Below are 23,974 nucleotides of genomic sequence, written 5' to 3' on the forward strand. Positions count from 1 at the left end.
GGATCTGGGAATACAGGTCCATAATTCATTGAAAGTGGTGTCATAGGTTGATAGGGTTGTAAAGAAAGCTTTTGGTACATTAGCTTTCACAAATCAAAGTACTGAGCACAGATGAGAAGTTATGTTGAAGTTGTACAAGACGTTGGTGAGGCCTAATTTTGAGTATTTTGTGCAGTTTTGATCACCTACCTAAAGGAAAGATGTAAACAAAGTTGAAAGATTACAGAGAAAATTTACAAGGATGTTGCCAGGACTGGAGGACCTGAGTTATATGGAAAGATTGAATAGGTTGGGACTTTATTCCTTGGAGCGTAGAAGATTAAGAGAAGATTTGATAGACATATTCAAAATTATGAGGGGTATAGATACTGTAAATACAAGCATGCAAGCAGGCTTTTTCGACTGAAGTTGGGTGGGACTATAACTAAAGATCATGGGCTAACGGTGAAAGGTGAAAAGTTTAAGGGGAACATGAGGAGAAACTTCCTCACTCAGAGGGCTGTCAGTGTATGGAACGAGCTGCCAGTGCAAGCAGTGCATGAAACTCAATTTCAACGTCTAAGAAAAGTTTGGATAGGTACATGGATGGCAAGGATGTAGAGGATATATATCCTGGTGCAGATTGATAGGAGTAGGCAGTTTAAGTGATTCAGCACAGACTACACAGGCCAAAGGGCCTGTTTCTGTGCTGTACTTTTCTATGACTCTATTCTGCCACATTATCTTGTCAAAGGCTTTACTATATCAATCAGTCCCTTATCCATGCTGTTCAAAACTAGTCAAATTAGTCAATTAGAATATCCTCTTGATTGACAAATAGAACCTTACTATTCTTGATTAATTCCACCTTCTCAAAGTCCTGATTAATCCCGCTCTTTAAAACAATTTTCCAATAACCTTCTGACCATTTATATTAGTTTCACTGGCCTGGAATTAATTGTCTTTCCTCTGCTGCCATTGTTGAATAATGGTACCACATTGCAAACCTCTGGTCAACTGGAACTCACCTTGGCCAGAGAATATCTGAAAATCCCGGTTATCAGCCCCAGCAGTCTCTCCCATCCTTCCCACAACAGCCTGGGATACACTTTATCAGGCACTGAGAAATTATCTACCACCATGGCACTTAACATCTCCATCTACAATGTCCTTCTCTACAATGGACACAGATGGAGAATTTATTTAAGGGCTCACTTGCACTCTGACTCCACTACAGATTGCCAACCAAGAAGATCCACTGACCATGCTTTTATATTTTCTGTGCTTGGTACATCATCTGTCACAGCAGGTTCATCTGATTCTAAAACCCAGCTCTAAAACATGATATAATGCTCTTACTTAATCTGGAGAGACCCTCTGTCAATTTAATAACAATTAAACAATTACCTCCCTTGCAAGAAATGCAACCTGAGTCTTTGAACAAATATCAGGATCTGCCTGAGCACTCATTTGCTCCCATGTCAGACAGCTGCAGAAGAAGTGAATCAGACTGTAACCCAATTTGATATTGGTGTTAATATTTGAAGAGTATTAGTCAAGAATGAAACCAAAGGGTCAGGGTGAAGGACATACAAAGTAGAGGGCCTTAAAGTGATTTTCAGCCACCTGAACCTAGGTTTTGGTGTTCTATTTCTCCAGTGAACAATCAGCAATTACCTCAATATTCAGAGATTATTATGCTCTATAAAGAATAAAAAAAAGTCTAATTTCAAACAAAATGCTCCAATGCAAGTTTAATTACTGGTGCACTAACTAAACTGTTTACATTCACCATCTATTTTCTGTGATTTTCAAAATTACAACTTTTCACAGATCCAAAAAAAATTCCAAGTACCTTTCTTCAATCCTTCATTCACACTTCACTCACACAGCATCCACAAAGCAGCATACACCAGAATGCCATGCAAGTCAATGATGTCTGGGAATGAAGCAAAAATACTAAACTTTGTAAGAACATACAAATGATATGCAACTGGGAGGATGGTGGCAGGGTGTTTCGATGGGACACGTGGGAAGATGAAGAGGAGGAAGAGTGGGTGCAAGTGGTAACACTTTGGACAGTTTTAAACCAACCTTTTTTAGTTCCTGGCAATGAGTCCGGCACTGTGTCTAGCAGCAAAGTTAAAAGAAATCAAACAATGAAAAGAGAAAGAAAGAAAAATGGAATAAAATAGATGTCCACATATATCTGTTGTAATACTCCAGAACATTAGGTGAGGAAAAGAGGCAGTTAACATGAAGTGTGGATACATCTTAGTTGGTCAGCATTAAATTGTGCTTTTGTCTACTCTGAAGTCATACAGTGAGTTGGTGAGCCAGACAGACCAAAGTAACAGGTTGTAAATTCACCATGATATTCAAATTCAACACAGCTGGGATACAGGAAGGGAAAATGATTTGGAAAGGTTGCTGTTTGACATATTCTCAACTGGTTCACGTTCCATTCAAGTTCAACAAATACATACCTTACATGTTCATCTTTTTCCAAAGCTCTATTTAGATGGGGAAGTCAACACACAAACTTTGAGGTTGAGAACATGTACACTTCTTATCATATGCAGTGCGTTGAAAAAGTATTCAGCCCCAATTCTTTCCCATAAATGAAGTACTAACAGGGATTTTGATCAATTTAACTGAGCTTCTATTTATGAATCACATGCTCCTTTTTTCCACAGTAGTGCTCAAATAACAGAAAATTGTAAATCATGAAAAACTAAAAATTCAAAACCTGAAATGTCAGCAGGTCAAAGTATTCATCCCTCTTTGCTCAGTGCTTAGTTGAACCACCTCCCGCTATTACAGCCAGTAACCTTTAAGTCTCAATTAGCTTTGCACAGTGTAATGGAGCAAGATTTGCCCATTTCTCCTTAAAATTGCTCAAGCTGTGCCAGGTTAATTGGGGAGCAGCGGTGGACAACAATCTTAAGGTCTTGCCAGAGATGTTTAATCAGGTTAATTGTTATCCTGCTGAAAGATGAACTTCCTCCCCAGGTTAAGCTTTCTGGCAGAGGTTAGCTGGTTTTTATGCAGGATCGCTCTGTATTTAGCAGCATTCATCTCCCCATCAATCCTGAACAGATTTCTAGTCCGTACTGCTGAAAAGAAACCCCACAGCATGACGCTACCTCCACCATACTTTACAGTAGGAATGGTGTCACCTGGCTGATCTGGCTGATGCGCAATAATAGATTTACTGTACACCACATGCATCGCTTAGTATTGAGGCCAGAAAGTTCCACTTTAGTCTCATTCGACCACAAGACCTTCTTCCACTTCTTTATAGCATCTTCTAAGTGATGCTTTACAAAGTCTTTACAGGCAAGGATATGATATTTTTTAATAGCCACGTCTTCTCCTTGCCACTCTTCCATAGCCTCAGAAACTGTAGAGCCATAAACTTCATGTCCAATTGCAGCCACTGACTTCTGCAGCTCACTCAGAGTGACTGGTGGTGCAGTAGCCTCTCTTACAAGTGTCATTCTTCTCCAGCGATTAAGGTTAGAGGGGCTGCCTGACCTAAGCAATGTGGCCATGCTTTCATATTTTTTTCCACTTTTTCATGATGGACTGCACCAAGCTCTGAGGTATGCTCAGTGCCTTTGAGACAGTCTTGCACCCTTCCCCAGACTGTGCTTCTCTATTATCATTTCCCTGACTTGTCTTGAATGCCTTTTTGTCTTCATTTTGGTTTGGTCTGTTGAAAATCTACCATACTGTTGTTAGAGAGAGAGTGGGTATTTATTCTTATGAATTTGTTGAAAACAGGTGGTCCTCAATAAAATGGGTGAGGTGAGTTGGTAAGGTAATATTGCATCTGAGGAAAGTTAGCCTAGTAATTACAAAGGGGGTGAATATTTTTTCAGTCTCACAATTTTGGTTTTTAATTTTTAGTAAATTGTTGACAGGTTTTGGAATTTTTCTTTTGATTTGACATGATGCACAATATTTTGTAGATTAGCTCCAAAAATCCTACTTCAGTGTATTTTAAATTTAAGAAATGAGACAGTAAAATGTGAAAATAGTTGTGGGAGCCAATGTCAGTACATCATTTCTTAGACAAGGGACCTCAAAACTACTCACAATACTCCAAATGAGACCTCACCAGTGCCTCACTTCTGCCCCTTGACACACTCAAATATCTAGCATATTGCTACTGTCTTCCACAGTGAAGACCAATGTAAAGTACTTCTTTGGTTTGTCTGCCATTTCCTTGTCTCCCATTACAACCTCTCCAGAGTCATCTTAAAGCAGTCTGATTAGCTATTCTCACCTCTCTTTTTCTATTCAGATATTTGAAAAATTATTTGGTATCCTCTTCGATATTATTGGCTTACTTAAATTCATATTTCATCTTTTCCCTCCTTATGGCTTTTTTAGTTGCCTTCTGTTGGTTTTTAAAATATTCCCAATCCTCTAACTTCCTACTAATTGTTGCTCCATCATATGCCCTCTCTTTGGCTTTTATGTTGGCTTTGACTTACCTTGTCAGCCACAGTTCTGTCATCCTGCTTTTAGAATACTTCTTCCTCTTTGTGATATATCTATCCAGCACCTTCCAAATTGCCCCCATAAATTTCAGCCATTGCTGCTCTGCTGTCATCCCTGCTAGAGTCCCCTTCCAATCAATTTTGGCCAGCTTCTTTCTCATGCCTCTGTAATTCCATTTACTCCACTGTAATACTGATATATTTGACTTTAGCTTTTCGCTCTCAAATTACAGGATGAATTCTATCATATTCTGATCATTGTCTCCTCTGGTTCCTTTACCTTAAACTCCCTAATCAAATTCAATTCATTATGTAACACACTGGTGGGCTCAACCACAAGCTGCTCTAAAAAGCTATCTCGTAGACATTCTACAAATTCTCTCTCTTCGAATTCAAAAACCGGACCAACCTGATTTTCCCAATCTACCTGCATATTGAAATCCCACATGACCATTGTTACATTGCCCTTGACACATACATTTCCGATCTCCCGCTGTAATTTGTAGCCCAAATCCTGGCTGCTGTTTGGAGGCCTGAGTAACTCCCATCAGGGTCTGCTTTTCCTTGCAGTTCCTTAAGTCTACCCATGATGATTCTATGTCTTCCCATTCTATGTCTCCTCTTTCTCAGGATTTGATTTCATTTTTTACCAACAGAGTCACCCGACCTCCTTTGCCTACCTGCCTGTCCTTTCAATACAAAGTGTATCCTTGGATGTTAAGCTCCCAACTATAATCTTCTTTCAGCCACGATTCAGTGATGCCCACAATGTCATAACTGCCAATCTCTAACTACAAGATCATCAACCTTATTCCATATATTGCGTACATTTAAATACAACACCTACAGTCCTGTATTCATCACCCTTTTACACTGCAACTCATCCCACTGTCTGCAATCTTGCCCTATCATCTGTCTGTCCTTCCTGACAGTCTCACTACACACTGCTTCTGCTTGTAAACCAACAGCCCCATCCTCAGCCCTATCACTCTGGCTTCCATACTCCAGCCAATTTATTTAAACCCTCCAACAGTTTGAACAAATCTGCCCACAAGGATATTAGTCCCCCTTGAGTTCAGGTGTAAACCGTCCTTTTCGTACAAGTCATTCCTTCCCCAGAAGAGATCCCAATGATCCAGAAATCTGAAACCCTGCCCCCGCTCCAATTCCTCAGTCACACTTTCATCTGCCAAGTCATCCTTTTCTTACCCTCACTGGCACATGGCACAGGCAGCAAATCAGAGATTATTACCCTAGAGGTCCTGCTTTTCAGCTTTCTACCCAGTTCCCTAAATACTCTCTTCAGGACCTTCTCCCTTTTCCTACCCATGTCATTAGTGCCAATATGTACCATGACTTCCGGCTGCTCACTCTCCCCCTGTAGAATGCCACAGACTAGATCCAAGACATCCCTGACCCCGGCACTTGGGAGGCAACATATCATACGACCATAAGATATCGGAACAGAATTAGGCCACTTGGCCCATCAAGTCTGCTCCACCATTTCATCATGGCTGATCCATTATTCCTCTCAGCCCCAATCTCCTGCCTTCTCCCCTTAGCCCTTCCTGCCTTGACCAATCAAGGATCTATCAACCACTGCCTTAAATATTCATAAAGACTTGGCCACCACAGCTGCTTGTGGCAACAACTTCCACAGATTCACCACTCTCTGGCTCAAGAAATTTCTCCTCATCTCCATTCTAAACTGACGTCCCAGACTCTCTCACCACAGGAAACATCCTCTCTAAATCCACTATCAAGACGTTTCACCATTCAATAGGTATCAATTAGGTCACCCCTCATTCCTCTGAATTCCAGTGAATACAGGCCCAAACCATCAAACGCTCTTCATATAACAAACCATTCAATCCTGGAAACATTTTCGTAAACCTCCTTTTAATCCTCTCTTCTCAGATAAGGGGACCAAAACTGCTCACAATACTCCAAGTGTGGTAAACACAAAATAATCTGCAGATGCTGTTGTCAAAAGAACACTCACAATGCGCTGGAGGAACTCAGCAGGTCAGTCAGCATCAGTTGAAAAGATTAGTCAACGTTTCGGGCCGAAACCCTTCGTCAAGACTGAAGGAAGAACTTTGGGGAGGGTTTGAAGAATGCTGGTAGCTGAAAAAAACAGTAATCTTAAAGACAAAGGGATGGGAGAGGGGAAGCAGGGAGGTGATTGGCAGGAGAACAATGCGAAGTAGTAGAAGGAGGCAGAACTATGAGGGAGGTGATGTGAAATAGGGATAGAGGAAGGGAGGGGGGGGGAGAATTACCAGAAGTTGGAGAATTCTATGTTCATACCAAGGGGCTGGAGACTACCTAGATGGTATATGAGGTGTTGCTCCTCCAACCTGAGTTTAGCCTCATCATGGCAGTAGAGGAGGCCATGTATGGACATACCTGAATGGGAATGGGAAGCAGAGTTGAAGTGGGTGGCTACCGGGAGATCCTGTCTGTTGTGGCGGACGGAGTGGAGGTGCTCGAAGAAGCGGTCCCCCAATCTGCATCGGGTTTCACCAATGTAGAGGAGGCCGCACCGGGAGCAATAGATGACCCCAACAGATTCGCAAGTGAAGTGTTGCCTCACCTGGAAGGACTGTTTGGGGCCCTGAATGGTGGCAAGAGAGGAGGTGTAGGGACAGGTGCAGCACTTACACTTACAGGGATAAGTGCCGGGTGGGAGATCCGTGGGGATGGATGTGCGGATAAGTGAGTCGCGGTGGGATTGATCCCTGCAGAAAGCGGAGAGGGGTGGAGAGGGAAAGATGTGCTTAGTGGTGAGGTCCTGTTGAAGGTGTTGGAAGTTGTGGAGGATAATATGCTGGATCCGGAGGCTGGTGGGGTGGTAGGTGAGGACAAGGGAAACTCTGTCCCTGTTGTGGTGGTGGGAAGATGGGGTGAGGGCCGAAGTGCGGGAAATGGAGGAAATGCGGGTGAGGGCATCATTGATCACTGTAGAAGGGAAACCACGATCCTTAAAGAAAGAGGACATTTGAGATGTCCTGGAACGGAAAGCCTCATCCTGGGAGCAGATGCGGCGGAGACTGAGGAACTGGGAACAGGGAGTGGCATTTTTGCATGTGGCGGGGTGGGAAGAGGTATAGTCGAGGTAGTTATGAGAGTCAGTGGGCTTGTAGAAGATGTCAGTGGACAGTCTGTCTCCAGAGATGGAGACCGAGACATCGAGAAAGGGGAGAGAAGTGTCAGAGATAGACCAAGTGAATTTGAGGGCTGGGTGGAAGTTTGAAGTAAAGTCAATGAAATTGACGAGCTCAGCATGGGTGCAGGAAGCAGCACCAATGTAGTCGTCAATGTATCGAAGGAAAAGTTGGGGAGCAGTACCAGAATAGACTGTTCCACATAACCAACGAAGAGACAGGCGTAGCTGGGTCCCATGCGAGTTCCCATAGCTACACTCTTAGTCTGAAGAAAGTGGGAAGAGCCAAAAGAGAAGTTATTAAGTGTGAGAACCAGTTCCGCCAACCAGAGGAGGGTGGTGGTGGTGGGGGGGAACTGGTGAGGTCTATTATCCAGGAAGTAGCGGAGGGCTTTGAGGCCTTCTTGATGGGGAATGGAGGTGTATTAGGATTCGACATCCATAGTAAAAATGAAGCAGTTGGGACCAGGGAACTGGAAGTTATTGAAGAGGTGGAGGGCATGGGATGTATTGCGGATGTAGGTGGGGAGGGACTGAACTATGGGTGACAAAATGGAGTCCAGGTAGGCAGATACAAGTTCGGTTGGACAGGAGCAGGCAGAAACTATGGGTCTACTGGGACATTCAGGCTTGTGTATCTTTGGGAGGAGGTAAAACCGAGCAGTACGGGGTGTGGGAATAATGAGTTTAGCGGCTGAGGATGGAAGGCCTCCAGAGTTGATAAGGGCGGTGATTGTGTGGGAGACAATGGTTTGATGTTTTTTGGGGGGGTCCTGTTCCAACAGTAAGTAAGAGGTGGTGTCAGAGAGCTGCCGTTTGGCCTCAGTGAGGTAGAGGTCCGTCCGCCAGACTACTACGGCACCACCTTTGTCAGCAGGTTTGATGGTGAGGTTGGGATTAGTGTGGAGAGAGTGGAGGGCAGTGCGTTCAGAGGGAGTGAGGTTGGAACAGGAGAGAGGAGTGAAGTTGAGACGGTTGATGTCTTGGCGACAGTTGGAGATGAGATCGAGTGCAGGTAGAAGGCCCGGGTGGGGTGTCCAGGAGGAGGAGGAGGATTGAAGACAGGAGAAGGAGTCATCAGTAGGGGGAGGTGAATCCTTGCCAAAGAAGTAGGCTCGGAGACGTAGGCGACGGAAGAAGAGTTCAACATCATGGCGGGCACGGAACTCACTGAGGTGTGGACGGAGGGGGACAAAAGTGAGGCCCTTGTTAAGGACAGAACATTCTGCCTCAGAGAGGGGAAGGTCAGGGGGGATGGTGAAGACATGGTAAGACACACTCCAAGTGTGGTCTCACCAGTGCTCTGTAAAGCCTCAACATTATATCTAGTCCTATTGAAATGAATGCTAACATTGTATTTGCCTTCCTCACCACAGACTCAACCTATAACTTAATCTTTAGGGAATCTTTCAGAAGGACTCCTGTGTCCCTTTGCACCTCAGACTTCTGAATTTTCTGTCCATTTAGAAAATAGTCAACCCTTTCATTTCTTCAACCAAAGTAAATCCACTAAATAATGTACTGGGTGGGCACAGGAGTATATTCAGCCAGAGACTCATTCCTCCAAGATGCAGCACAGAGCGTCATAGGAAGTCATTCCTGCCTGTGGCCATCAAACTTTACAACTCCTCTCTTGGAGGGTCAGACACCCTGTGCCGATAGGCTGGTCCTGGACTTATTTCATAATTTACTGGCATAATTTACATATTACTATTTAACTATTTATGGTTCTATTACTATTTATTATTCATGGAGCAACTGTAACGAAAACCAATTTCCCCCGGGATCAATAAAGTATGACTATGACTATGAAATGACTATACACTTCCCAACACTGTACAGTCGGCCCTCCTTATCCGCAAGGGATTGGTTCTGGGACCCCTTGCGGGTACCAAAAAACACAGATGCTCAAGTCCCTTATTCAACCTGGCTCAATACGGTGAACCTTAGGACCCAGTGGAACCCCAGACCTTATTTAACCTGTCTCAGTGCGGTGGGCATTAGGACCCAGCGGCGGAGCTCTGAATCCACAGTGTTTCTGTTCACGAAAACGATCATGATCACGATTGAAGATCAAGTGGAAATAATAAAGCGATCAGAAAGAGGTGAAACGCCATCGGTCATTGGAAAAGTGTTAGGCTACAGTCGGTCAACGATTGAAACAATTTTAAAGGATAAAGTGAGAAAGGCCCTGCCCCGATGAAAGCTACAATTATTACTAAGCAACGCAGTGGTTTAGTTGTTGGGTTTTGGGGTTTTGGGTTTTTGATCCTTCACATCAACCTGGCACGGATAGAGAGCGCACTCGAGAGCGGGCTGTCACTGGATCGAACTCAGGAATTTCCGTTCCCGAGCCCAGCGCTGAAACATACGTTTCTTAAGTGTTTTATAAGCATAGAAAGGTAAAATATATACTATATACTAAGACAAACATTTGACTAACTGACAGTAAATAATACCGGATGCACCTGTTCCGACTTACTTAGTAAGAGAACTTCTGTTTTTTTTTTATCCTGATCCACGATAACCTACGCATATCCTCCTGCATACTTTAAATAGAACATAGAACATAGAATAGTACAGCACAGTACAGGCCCTTCGGCCCACAATGTTGTGCCGACCCTCAAACCCTGCCTCCCATATAAGCCCCATATTCCTCCATATACCTGTCTAGTAGTCTCTTAAACTTCACCAGTGTATCTGCCTCCACCACTGACTCAGGCAGTGCGTTCCACGCACCAACCACTCGTTGAGTAAAAAACCTTCCTCTAATATCCCCCTTGAACTTCCCATCCCTTACCTTAAAGCCATGTCCTCTTGTATTGAGCAGTGGTGCCCTGGGGAAGAGGCATTGGCTATCCACTCTATCTATTCCTCTTATTATCTTGTACACCTCTATCATGTCTCCTCTCATCCTCCTTCTCTCCAAAGAGTAAAGCCCTAGCTCCCTTAATCTCTGATCATAATCCATACTCTCTAAATCAGACAGCATCCTGGTAAATCTCCTCTGTACCCTTTCCAATGCTTCCACATCCTTCCTATAGTGAGGTGACCAGAACTGGACACAATACTCCAAGTGTGGCCTAACCAGAGTTTTATAGAGCTGCATCATTACATCGCGACTCTTAAACTCTATCCCTCGACTTATGAAAGCTAACACCCCATAAGCTTTCTTAACTGCCCTATCCACCTGTGAGACAACTTTCAGGGATCTGTGGACATGTACCCCCAGATCCCTCTGTTCCTCCACACTACCAAGTATCCTGCCATTTACTTTGTACTCTGCCTTGGAGTTTGTTCTTCCAAAGTATACCACCTCACACTTCTCCAGGTTGAACTCCATCTGCCGCTTCTCAGCCCACTTCTGCATCCCATCAATGTCTCTCTGCAATCTTTGACAATCCACTACACTATCTACAACACCACCAACCTTTGTGTCATCTGCAAACTTGCCAACCCACCCTTCTACCCCCATATCCAGGTCGTTAATAAAAATCATGAAAAGTAGAGGTCCCAGAACAGATCCTTGTGGGACACCACTAGTCACAATCTTCCAATCTGAATGTACTCCCTCCACCACCACCCTCTGCCTTCTGCAGGCAAGCCAATTCTGAATCCACCTGGCCAAACTCCCCTGGATCCCATGCCTTCTAACTTTCTGAATAAGCCTACCGTGTGGAACCTTGTCAAATGCCTTACTAAAATCCATATAGATCACATCCACTACGCTACCCTCATCGATATGCCTGGTCACCTCCTCAAAGAACTCTATCAGGCTTGTTAGACACGATCTGCCCTTCACAAAGCCATGCTGACTGTCCCTGATCAGACCATGATTCTCTAAATGCCTACAGATCCTATCTCTAAGAATCTTTTCCAACAGCTTTCCCACCATAGACGTAAGGCTCCCTGGTCTATAATTACCTGGACTATCCCTACTACCTTTTTTGAACAAGGGAACAACATTCGCCTCCCTCCAATCCTCCGGTACCATTCCCGTGGACAACGAGGACATAAAGATCCTAGCCAGAGGCTCAGCAATCTCTTCTCTCGCCTCGTGGAGCAGCCTGGGGAATATTCCGTCAGGCCCCGGGGACTTATCTGTCCTAATGTATTTTAACAACTCCAACACCTCCTCTCCCTTAATATCAGCATGCTCCAGAACATCAACCTCACTCATATTATCCTCAGCATCATCAAGTTCCCTCTCATTGGTGAATACCAAAGAGAAGTATTCATTGAGGACCTCGCTCACTTCCACAGCCTCCAGGCACATCTTCCCACCTTTATCTCTAATCGGTCCTACCTTCACTCCTGTCATCCTTTTTTCCTTCACATAATTGAAGAATGCCTTGGGGTTTTCCTTTACCCTACTCACCAAGGCCTTCTCATGCCCCCTTCTCGCTCTTCTCAGCCCCTTCTTAAGCTCCTTTCTTGCTTCCCTATATTCCTCAATAGACCCATCTGATCCTTGCTTCCTAAACCTCATGTATGCTGCCTTCTCCTCCTGACTAGATTTTCCACCTCACTTGTCACCCATGGTTCCTTCACCCTACCATTCTTTATCTTCCTCACCGGGACAAATTTATCCCTTACATCCTGCAAGAGATCTCTAAACATCGACCACATGTCCATAGTATATTTCCCTGCAAAAACATCATCCCAATTCACATCCGCAAGTTCTAGCCTTATAGCCTCATAATTTGCCTTTCCCCAATTAAAAATTTTCCTATCCTCTTTGATTCTATCCTTTTCCATGATAATTATAAAGGCCAGGGAGCGGTGGTCACTGTCCCCCAGATGCTCACCCACTGAGAAATCTGTGACCTGACCCGGTTCATTACCTAGTACTAGATCTAGTATGGCATTCCCCCTGGTCGGCCTGTCCACATACTGTGACAGGAATCCGTCCTGGACACACTTAACAAATTCTGTCCCATCTAAACCCTTGGAACTAATCAGGTGCTAATCAATATTAGGGAAGTTAAAGTCAACCATGATAACAACCCTGTTATTATTGCACCTTTCCAAAATCTGCCTCCCAATCTGCTCCTCTGTATCTCTGCTGCTCCCAGGGGGCCTAATGAATACCCCCAGTAGAGTAACTGCTCCCTTCCTGTTCCTGACTTCCACCCATATTGACTCAAAAGAGGATCCTGCTACATTACCCACCCTTTCTGTAGCTGTAGTAGTATCCCTGACCAGTAATGCCACCCCTCCTCCCCTTTTTCCGCCCTCTCTATCCCTTTTAAAGCACTGAAATCCAGGAATATTGAGAATCCATTCCTTGTAGTATTTTTTTTTGGTATTGATACCTTTTGGAATTTTATTATACTTTAACATTGTATTAATGTTTATATGGCTTACCTTTTTTGTATACTTACTCAATAAAAAGATTTAAAAAGAAAAAGAAAGAGAATCCATTCCTGCCCTGGTGCCAGCCAAGTCTCTGTAATGGCAACTACATCATAATTCCATGTATGTATCCAAGCTCTCAGTTCATCACCTTTGTTCCTGATGCTTCTTGCATTGAGGTACACACATTTCAGCCCTTCTACCTTCCTGTCTTTACACTGTTTATTTTGCTTCTCTTCCCTCAAAGCCTCTCTGTATGTTAGATCTGGCTTTACTCCATGCACTTCTTTCACTGCTCTATTGCTCTGGGTCCCATCCCCCTCGCAAATTAGTTTAAATCATCTCTAGATTACTTATAATGCCTAATTCAATGTAAATGCTATGTCAAATAGTTGTTATACTGCATTGTTTAGGGAATAATGACAAGAAAAAGAAGTCTGTACATGCTCAAACAACAAGTGCTTGAAGAGCACTTCTGGATTTTCTTGATTCGTGATTGGTTGAATTCATGCATGTGGAACTCATGGATAAGGAGGGCCGACTGTATTCCATCTACCACTTCTTTGCCCATTCTCTTAATCTGTCCAGGTCCTTCTGTAGCCTCTCTACTTCCTCAAAATTACCTGCCCATCCACCTATCTTTGTATCATCTGCAAACTTTGCAACAAAGCCATCAATTCCATCATCCAAGTCACTGACATATAATGTAAAGAGAATCGGTCCCAACACAGACCCGTGGAACATTGCCAGTCACCGGCAGCCAACCAGAAAAAGCTCCGTTTATTCCTGCTCTTTGTCTCCTGTCAATCACCCACTGCTTTATCCATGCTAGTATCTTTCCTGTAATACCATGCGCTATTAACTTGTTAAGCTGCCTTATGTGTGGCACCTTGTCAAAGGCCTTCTGAAAATCCAAGTACACAACATCTACCGATTCTCCTTTGTCTATCCTGCTTGTAATTTCTTCAAAGAATTCCAACAGATTTCTCAGGCAAGATTTTCCCTTAAGGAAACCATGCTGATGGCAGCTTGTTTTATCATGTGCCTCCAAGAATCCCAAAACCACATGATTTACAATTGACTCCAACATCTTCCCAACCACTGAGGTCCTAACTGGCCTCTAATTTCCTTTCTTCTGCCTCTCTCCCTTCTTGAGTAATGGAATGACATCTGCAATTTTCCAGTCTTCCAGAACCATTCGAGAATTTAGTGATTCTTGAAAGGTCATTACTAATGCCTCCACAATTTCATCAGTCACCTCTTTCAGAATCCTGGGGTGTACACCATATGGTCCTGGCGATTTATTTACCCTTACACCTTACAGTTTTCCAAGAACTTGCTCCCTAGTAATGGCAACTTCATACACTTCTGACGCCTGACACTTCGGTACTTTCACCATATTGCTAGTGTCTTCCACAGTGTAAACTGATGCAAAATACTTATTCAGTACACCCGCCATTTTCTTGTCCCCCATTACTACTTGCCAGCATCGTTTTCAACTGGTCAGATATCCACTCTCACCTCTCTTTTACACTTCATGTATCTGAAGAAACTTTTGGTATCTTTAATATTATCAGCTAGTTTAATATCACATTCCATCTTTTCCTTAATAACTTTCTCAGCTGCCTCTGTTGGTTTTTAAAAGCTTCCCAATCCTCTAACTTGCCATTAAATTTTGCTGTATTATATGCCCCCTCTTTAGCTTTTATGTTGACTTTGACTTCTCTTGTTAGCCACACTTGTGTCATCTTTACTTTGGAATACTTCCTCCTTTTTGGGATGTATACATCTTGTGCCTTCCGAATTGCTGCCACTAATTTCAGCCATTGCTGCTCGGCCATTATCCCTGCCAGCGTTCTTTTCCATTTACTTGTGGCAAACTCCTCTCTCATGCCTCTGTAATTCTCTTTACTCCACCGTAATATTGATACATCTGATTTAGCTTCTCCTCAAGTTGCAGGGTGAATCTGATCATATTATGATCACTTACCCTCAAGGGTTTTTTTTTTACCTTAAGCTCTCTAATCAATTCCAGTTCATTGCACAACACCCAATCCAGAAAAGCCAGTCCTCTAGTGGGCTCAATCATGAACTGCTCTAAAAACTCATCTCGTAGGCATTCTAGAAATTTTCCCTCTTGGGATCCAGCACCAAAGTGATTTTCCTAATTTATCTGCATATTGAAAATCCCAACGACTATTGTAACACCATCCTTTTGGCATGCATTTTCTATCTCCTGTTGTAATCCGCAGACTACATCGTTATTATTGTTTAGGGGTCTTTAAGTAATTCCCATCAGGGTCTTTTTACCTCTTGCAGTTCCTTAGCTCTACCCACAGCAATTCAGCATCTTCCGACCCTATGTCATCTCTTTCGTATGATTTGATTTCATTGTTTTACCAACAGAGCCACGCCACCCCCTCTACCTACTTGCCCATCCTTTCAATACAATGAGTATCCTTGGACACTAAGCCCCAGCTATAATTCTCTTTCAACCATAATTCAGTGATGCCTACATCATACATGCCAATCTATAACTATGCTACAAGTTTACCTACCTTATCCCATACACCGTGCACATTCAAATATAATACCTTCAGTCCTGTATTCAGCCTTTTCGATTTTGTCTGCCTTTTACATTGCAACCCATCCTGTTGACTTCAATTTTGCCCTGTCATTAGCCTCTCCTTGCTAGGAATCTCAAATCTCATTACAGATTTCCTTTGTTTGCAAAGAGCACTATCACTCTGGTTCCCATCCCCCTGCCAAATTAGTTTAAACCCTCCCCAACAACTCTAGCAAACCTGCTTGCAAGGATATTGAACCCCTTGTGTTCCCCATCCCTTTGTGTAACCCATCCCTTTTGTACAGGTCATAACTCCCCCAGAAAAGGTCCCAATGATACATAAAATCTGAACCTCTGCCCCCGGTTCCTCAGCCACACATTCACTTGCCAGATCATCCTATTCTTACCCTGATTGACACGTGGCACAGGCAGCAATCCATAGATTACTACCCTGAAAGTCCTGTTTCTCAGCTTTCTACCCAAGTCCCTAAATCTCTCTTCAGGACCCCACATCACCTTGACTATTTAGGTCATTGGTGCCAATATGCACCAAGACTCTTGGCTGCTCACCCTCACCCTTGAGAATGCCATGAAGCTGATCTGAGACATCCCTGATCCTGGCACCAGGAAGCCGACATACCGTCTGGATGTCTCTATCGTGCCCACAGAATCTTATCTGTTCCTCTGACAACAAAATCTTCTGTCAACACTGCAGCCCCCTTCACCTCCATGCTCTTCTCAGCCACAGCACCCGAGACCCAATCACTGTGGCTCCCCCCACCAACAATATCTAAAGTTGTATACTATTTTTGAGGAAAATGGCCACAGGTGTACTCTGCACTGGCTGTGTATTTCCCTTCCTTCTCCTGAAAGTACCCAGTTACCTGCCTCCTGCAACTTAGGGGTGACTACCTCCCTGTAGCTCCTATCTATCACCTCCTCAGTTTCTCATATAAGCTGAAGGTCATTGAGCTGCAGCTGCAGTTCTTTAACACATTCTCCAAGGAGCTGCAACTTGGTGCACCTGTTGCAGATGTGGTTATCCAGGAGGCTAGAGGTCTCCCAGAATTCACACACCTCACACAATGAACACAACATAGCCCCTGGAACCATCCTCACTGCACAAACTATGCACAAACAAATGAAGAATAGAGAATGAATATATAATGTACTTTATTTATTATACTGAAACTAAATATGGTGGTTTAAAACTTGATGGCAACAGAAGCAGATTTTTTTTGGTATGAACAATAGAGGTAAATCCTGTAGTTATGATAGCAGGGGGAACTGCATTCCCAGAAAATGTGCTGTATTGTGATTTTCCATAATATGAAACTGTGCATGCACCAAGACATTCCAGTTGAGTAAAATTTAAATTTTGTGTTCATTGACTTTTACTTTCCATATAAATTCTGTGGAAGTGAATTTTACTCTGTACCTCATATTTCTCTGTTGCGTCTTGTTCATTCTGTAAGGGTGAATTTCCATTATCAAAACCACCATAATGCAGGGTGTATTTTGCTTCATATTTTGAGAAAGTTGATCATTTTCTTCAGTTACCCAATAATGTCAGAAGCACCCACACTAGAGTGCTGACTTAGTTTGCTCGTAAGAGCGCTCGATTTCATCCTGAACAGTACTAATCCTGCATTTCAATGAATACTGCCTCTGTGAAATATTTCTCTGATTTATTGAGCATCGTCAATGGTCTTTCAATCAATATAATCCAACTATCTTGCGAACTTTTTTCCAAAGCATCACATACCTTCTGTGACAGTAATAGCTGGCAGAGTCTTAACCTGAACAGGCCGAAATGGTTTGCCTTCAACAAATGGTGCCTCAACAGATTCAAAAGCAGACTGGATTTCAGAACTGGAAGCAAAATCCATACCAAAGTGTTGCTCCTGCAGAAGCTCTTCTGGGAAGAGTGAATCACAGAGTCAAATTTTGCTGTAATAATTCTAGGAAACTCTCAAAATAAAGCCATATAAAGAAAAGCAAAAATTTCAACCAATTTGCAACAGATGAGACAAGCAGAATCAATCCATTTTAAAGTTGCTAAATTCAGCATATTGTTCTCTGTCAATATTATAAATAAATTCAGGATTTATTTCCTAGCCCTTTACCAGCTGTTCCCATCTACATATACCATTACCTGGGCAGTAAAAATGTACTCGCTACACAGCTGCAGAACTCAGACATGCCCAAGTCCATTGGCTGTGTGGTTACTCAGCAGTATTGGGTACTGGCCCAATTCCTTTGTTTCGTACAAGTAGTTGTAAAATCATTTCAGATAAGGGATGAGTAAAGTCCTGACACTGGAAAACATTGAACTGCTCTGTGCCATTTCACAATATTCTTTGGGACTGAAGGAATGAGGAAGCAATCCCAAATTTTGTACACAAGATATTTTAGGGGAAAAAATCCATGGAAAATCTATAATGAAAGATCTTGAACCCAAAATGTTAACTCTGTTTCTCTTACCAAAGAAGCTTTATGACCCAAGCATTTCTATGATTTTGTTTATTGTTGTTAGAGTGAGTTTTTTTGGGTAGATGATTCATTTACACTTTAATGACTCTGGCCACCAGCCTTCTGTTTGACAAAGTACTGTAGATTGAGTTTACAACAATGCATTTCCTAAAAGCTGTGAATATCAGAATACTAGCCAGACGCTGCGGATGGAAGTGTGAAGTTTACAGGTAGATTCGAAGACAGCCTTATCCATCATTTATAAATATTAATTGTCCTCTGTATTAGCACGTAAAATACCAAATAAATGTATTGCGTATTTGACTTGCACTCCTAAAGGCTGTGAGTACCAACCCAGACATGTTGGTGTTAGGAGGAAAGGATGAAGTCAGAAGGTGTGATGTTCTGTATGTAGCTTCAAAAGGAAGCATTGTCTATAACTTTGTAAGTAGCAATTGCCTTTTGTGTTTAGTATATAAATATCGACCCCACATTGGGCTAGCAGACCTTTAAAGCATCTCCGTCTGTATGATGCCTGCTGTACCATGTTGTGTCAAATAAAGAAGCTGCTTTGTATCTACCAGTAACTCTGTCTCTCCGGTGATCTCATCATTTGGTGTCAGGAATGGGATACTTTGTGACCTGTCGTGTGGCCAACATTCCCAGCAGTCTAAGTTGGTGAGTATTTTTCTAAAATAACACTCACACTTGGATCTGTTCGGTCGGTGATGCACGGGAACACGACGTGTCACGAATGCGGAGAGCTGAACTGGTAGATATTAAAGTAGTGTGTGCATGTGTGTTTATGTAAGTGAGGAATCTTTGCATGTTAATTTGGACCACCAGTTGCGAAAGGTGGTAACCAACGGTAAGGTTCGAGACACCAGAGTAGGGGCGTGTATAGTCATTCGGGGAGCTGCATTTTAGTGTATGCGTCTGCAAGTGTGATGCAAAGGAATACAGCAGCCATCATGAGTTCGGGTACTCAAAAGTGGCAGATTGTAGAATACGTACTCTGCAGTTTTAAATATGTACTGTTTAACTGCTACCCGTCTTTGATATTTTGCGTCGTGTGGGAATTAGTGTGGGGATATCTCAGGGAGAGGTTTTACCCAGATAGATCCACCAGAATGGCACCTATTGAAGTCAGGCAATGTTAGGCTGAGAACCCTGATGATCCGAGCCAGCCCTTGACCTTGATTACAACTATTCATAAGCCCTTCACCCCCGGGGAGAAACAGAGCATTTTGTCCGAGTTGCCCTCACTTAAAAGTCGCCTGTGGGATTCAGAATTCTGGCGCAAGCTCGAAGAAGTGGTTGAAATTCACCAGATGCACCCTAAAGATATACATGTGTTAGTGAAAGCCAAGTGCCCGAGGAATATGTGGGACAGGATGGCCCAGGGGGGTGCGGGATGGTACATGGGCAACTACTGGGAGCACCAGTAATGAAGAAAGATATCGCTGTTTTAAAGGGGAAGTGAGGCAGCGGCTGGGGGGAGGCAAGAGTAGCTGGGGAACGATAAAGGCAGTGACCCAGAGGGCTGACGAGACAGCCATGGATTATGCAGAATGTAAATATCGAGCGTATGAGGAGTATTCAGGGTTGGATAATCCAGGGAGAGACAACCCAGTCTTCCTAAAAATGTTAAAGGAAGGCCTGAGCTCAGCCCACCAGGAAGTTTTAGATTTGGGCATAACGGTGGGGTCCAACTACTCTGCGATAGTTTCGTGGGCCAGTGAGATAGACCAAAGAAAAGGTAAGAGAAATCGTACAGTGGGTATAGTGGATGCAGCTGCTGTGATGTCCCAGAGAGTTTATTTTGCTTGCCAGCAGCCAGGGCACCTAGCAAAGGACGGCTGGACAAGGTATAAGACAGTGAAGGAGTTGATATGCTACAGCTGTGGCCTATCAGGACATGGCTGGAGACAGTGTCCAAAAGGGAGGAGGAAATCCCAGGCGAAGGTCACGGCAGACACCCAGTCACTCACCCCATCAGCAACCAGTCTGACTGTCGATCAGATCAAAGAGTTAGTAACGGCGCCTCTTAGGGCAGAAAAAGATGGGGCAGCGGGCTCCAATGTCAGCACTGGTGACCCGCGGATATACATAATGGCAGTGTTAGGGGGACGGCAATGCAATATGTTAGTGGACACAGGGGCATCGGTACTGATAACAGACTTACCCTTACCAACAACTGGGCAGGCCAGTTATATCAGGGGTGTAGGAGGGAAAACAGTAAAAGCAGAAAGAAACGAGTCGCAAATACTAGAAATCGGCGAAGTGCAGGTTCCAGTGTATTTCTGGGTATGTCCAAATAATGAGGACACAATCCTTGGAATAGACCTCCTAAGGGAAGCAGGAGCTGTATAGATTGGGGAAAGGGAGAAATAATATGGACGAGTCAGGGGCAGTGAACGCATACAACCAACAGAACACACAACCTGCCTAGCATAGTCGCAGCTGCCCCGATCATCAGAGACTGCGACCCAGATGTGGATGGGGTCTATGGGTTACCTTGTCAGCAGTTCCCAGCTGTGTGGGCTACTCACAAGCAAGATTGTAGTCCAGTAAAGATAAACCCAGTTAAAACAGAGGAGGGTCTGCATAAATCCCCTAAGCAGGACCCTATACAAAATGACACACGGACCGCTGTTCAGGGTATAGCGAAGGAACAAAAACACCAGGGGATACTCGGAGAGACTGCAGCCATTCCAGAACATAAAGTTTACTCAGTTCCTCCAAGGACAGACATTACTGCGAATAAGGCAGCAGGGGAACAAGAGGCAATTGAAATTGCAAGTGTGCAGGAGGAAATGACAGAAGCCAGCTTAGTAAAACTATATGAAGAGGTAGAGGCAGAAGAGAAGGAAAAGTGGAGGAGAAAAGCAGCAAAGGAGGGATCAGATGGGTGCTGGACAGACGGGGAGGAAAGGGTCGTGGTGGCCCCACCCTGTATTAGGCAGATACTACTAAAGTTATATCATGAGGCAATGCATCAGGGAAGGCAGAGCATGATCACAACCCTCCGGCAGGACCTGTGATGGCCCGGGATCGGCGGGGATGTTGAGAAATTCTGCCGCCATTGTATCATTTGCGCCCATCATAATCCTGGTAAGGGCAAAAAGCTACAGCTGGCAAATCAGCCTCGGCCGAGGGGACCCTGGGAAAACATCCGTATAGACTTCACAGTGCCCCTGCCAAAAAGCAGGGGGAAAAGCTACTGCCCAGTAATTATGGATCACTTCACCCGGTGGGTAGAGGCTTTCCCAACAAGGGACTGCACCACCCGCACCGCTGCATGGATCCTAGTTCAGGAAATCCTCCCAAGGTGGGGAACCCCAGTTCAGGTGGATTCAGATCAGGGACCACATTTCACGGAGAAAGTGATGAAGGAAATGTGTCGACTGCTAGGGATTCGACAACAGTTCCTCGTACCCTACCACCCCCAGAGTTCAGGGATGGTAGTAAGGATGAACCGAATAATCAAGAATGCGTTAGCCAAACCTATAGCCGAGACAGGAAAGACATGGGCTGATGTATTACCAGGAATCCTGATAAGATTGCATGCAACCCCGAACTGCACATTGGGTCTCAGCCCCTACGAATTATTGATGGGGCGAGCAATGCGACTCCCTTATGGGGTAATTACGGGTTGCGGGGAGCCTGGGGCTTACAGGGATAGAATGACCCAATATGTGAAAGATCTTTGTAACCAACTTAAAGTATTAAAGGACCGATCGAAACAACAGCAGCGAATCGCTGATCAGAGAGAGCCAGAGGGAAAGAGGATAATCCTTCCACAGCCTGGTGACCAAGTTATGGTGAGGGTGCCGCCGGAAAGGCTGGGGTCCTCCCCCAAGTGGATAGGACCACAGACGGTACTCTTAACCAATGATACGTGTGTCTGTGTACAGACTCGGCGAGGCAACCAGTGGAAACACTGGACTCAGGTTAAAGCATGCGACTCACCTGCTTGTAGCTTTCACAGACAGAGTAGGGGACCAAGTGTACCCAGTAACCATGTAATTACATAGAACCTAAGAGAGAAACACCAGCTGGCCATGCCAGACCTGACCACAGCTGATGAAAACATACCCGGAGAAAACACAAAGGCAGAAAACACCGAGAGCGAGGCAGAAGACACTGAGAGCGTGTTGGAAAACCGTGAATAGCCTGCTAAAGTTTGATGATGATGGTACTCTGTAAAGAAGGCTGGTTGCTGAAGGTAGATGATTAATTTTATAGCATAGTATAGAAAATACAGATGTCCCCCGCTTTTCGAACCTTCGCTTTATGAAACCTCACTGTTACGAAAGACCTACATTAGTTACCTGTTTTCGCTAACAGAAGGTGTTTTCATTGTTGCGAAAAAAGCAGCGCGCAATAAAAGGCAGTGCGTGCCCCGAGCAGCCAAGCTCCTCCCTCGGAACGGCATTCTTGCCTGCATTGCTTAAACACGTGCCTGTTAGCAAGATGAGTTCTAAGGTATCGGAAAAGCCTAAAAGAGCTCGTAAGGGTGTTACACTTAGCGTAAAACTAGACATAATTAAGCGTTTTGATCGTGGTGAACGAAGCAAGGACGAAGTGAGTATGGCTTATGGAAGTTGAGGAACATGATGTTGAAGAGGTTTTGGCATCCCATGACCATGAACTGATAGATGAAGAGTTGATGCAATTGGAAGAGGAAAGGATAACAATTGAAACCGAATGCAGTAGCGAACGGACCGAAAGTGAAGTCATCCAGGAACTGAACGTGAAGCAACTGCGTGAGATTTCCGCTGCAATGATTGCAGAAAAATACGACTTTAATTTTGAAAGGGTACGTCGGTTTAGGGCATATTTGCAAGATGGTTTAAGTGCTTACAAAGAACTGTATGATAGAAAAATGCGCGAGGCTCAGCAGTCAAGCAAGCCTTCCACATCAGCCACAGCAGATGACGAACCTTGACCTTCGACATCAAGGCAGGCAGAGATAGAAGAAGGTGACCTGCCTGCCCTGATGGAAAGAGACGACGATGAGATGACACCCCAGTGTCCCACCACCCCAACCCCCGGACCGCGGACTGATACATTGCAGCGGTAGCCAGGACGCACCCAGCACATCTTTAAGAAAAAAGCTGAAATAAACAAGCTAATTAATTAGGTGCCACACAGCATGTAAATGTTGGCCCAGTTCAGAGGCGATTGCGTCACCTCTGATCTGGGCTGACATTTATGTGCCCGGCGGCACCTAGTTAATTAGCTTGTTTATTTCAGCTTTTTTCTTAAAGATGTGCTGGGTGTGCCCCTGCATGCTTAGCGGATCGGGATTGGTCGGCGGCCCGGAGGGTGGGGGCCACTGCACCACCCCAACCTCCGACGACTCAGCCTAACACACCATCATCGGTGTGCTCGGCGCTGACTTCCAGATTCCCGTAAGTGATACTACACTGTACATACATTTTTTCTATTTTATATAGGCTGTGTACTTTTATGCGTTATTTGGTATGATTTGGCAGCTTCATAGCTTAAAGGTTACTGGAGAGAGTGTTTTTGCCGAGAGCACTTGCGTGAGATTTTCGCTACCGAGAACAGTGCTGCAATGATTGTAGAAAAGTACAGTATTTCTACTTTATATAGGCTGTGTATTTATCATATCATTCCTACTTTTACTATGTTACTGTTATTTTAAGTTTTATGTGTTATTTGACATGATTTAGGAGGTTATTTTTGGGTTTGCGAACATTCACAAAATTTTCCCATATAAATAAATGGTAATTGCTTCTTCGCTTTATGACATTCCAGCTTACAAACCGTTTCATAGGAACACTCTACCTTCGGATGGCGGGGGAAACCTGTATTGGGAAATAGACGGGGAGAGATTTTTGAGTTAAAACAGAGACGGCAAGTTCCACCACTTCGACGGCATTTCAGACTGCACTCAGC

At 44.0% G+C, this 23,974-nt stretch overlaps 1 protein-coding gene across 6 annotated transcripts in view; it reads right to left on the minus strand.

Moving 5' to 3' along the window:
- The window catches only part of aplp2 (amyloid beta (A4) precursor-like protein 2), a 170,007-nt gene that overhangs the window by 19,455 nt on the left and 126,578 nt on the right, over nucleotides 1-23,974 (minus strand). For 4 of the 6 annotated variants that reach the window (XM_063038388.1, XM_063038387.1, XM_063038391.1 and 1 more), the window contains 2 exons: nucleotides 17,340-17,492; nucleotides 2,074-2,109 (listed from right to left, as the gene is read on the minus strand). In XM_063038388.1, coding sequence (XP_062894458.1) covers nucleotides 2,074-2,109; nucleotides 17,340-17,492 — 189 coding nt within the window. The remainder of the gene's footprint in view (nucleotides 1-2,073; nucleotides 2,110-17,339; nucleotides 17,493-23,974) is intronic. The other 2 variants (XM_063038392.1, XM_063038390.1) reach the window with 1 other exon arrangement.

The sequence above is a fragment of the Mobula hypostoma genome, chromosome X2 (assembly GCF_963921235.1).
Source record: "Mobula hypostoma chromosome X2, sMobHyp1.1, whole genome shotgun sequence".
NCBI lineage: Eukaryota > Metazoa > Chordata > Chondrichthyes > Myliobatiformes > Myliobatidae > Mobula > Mobula hypostoma.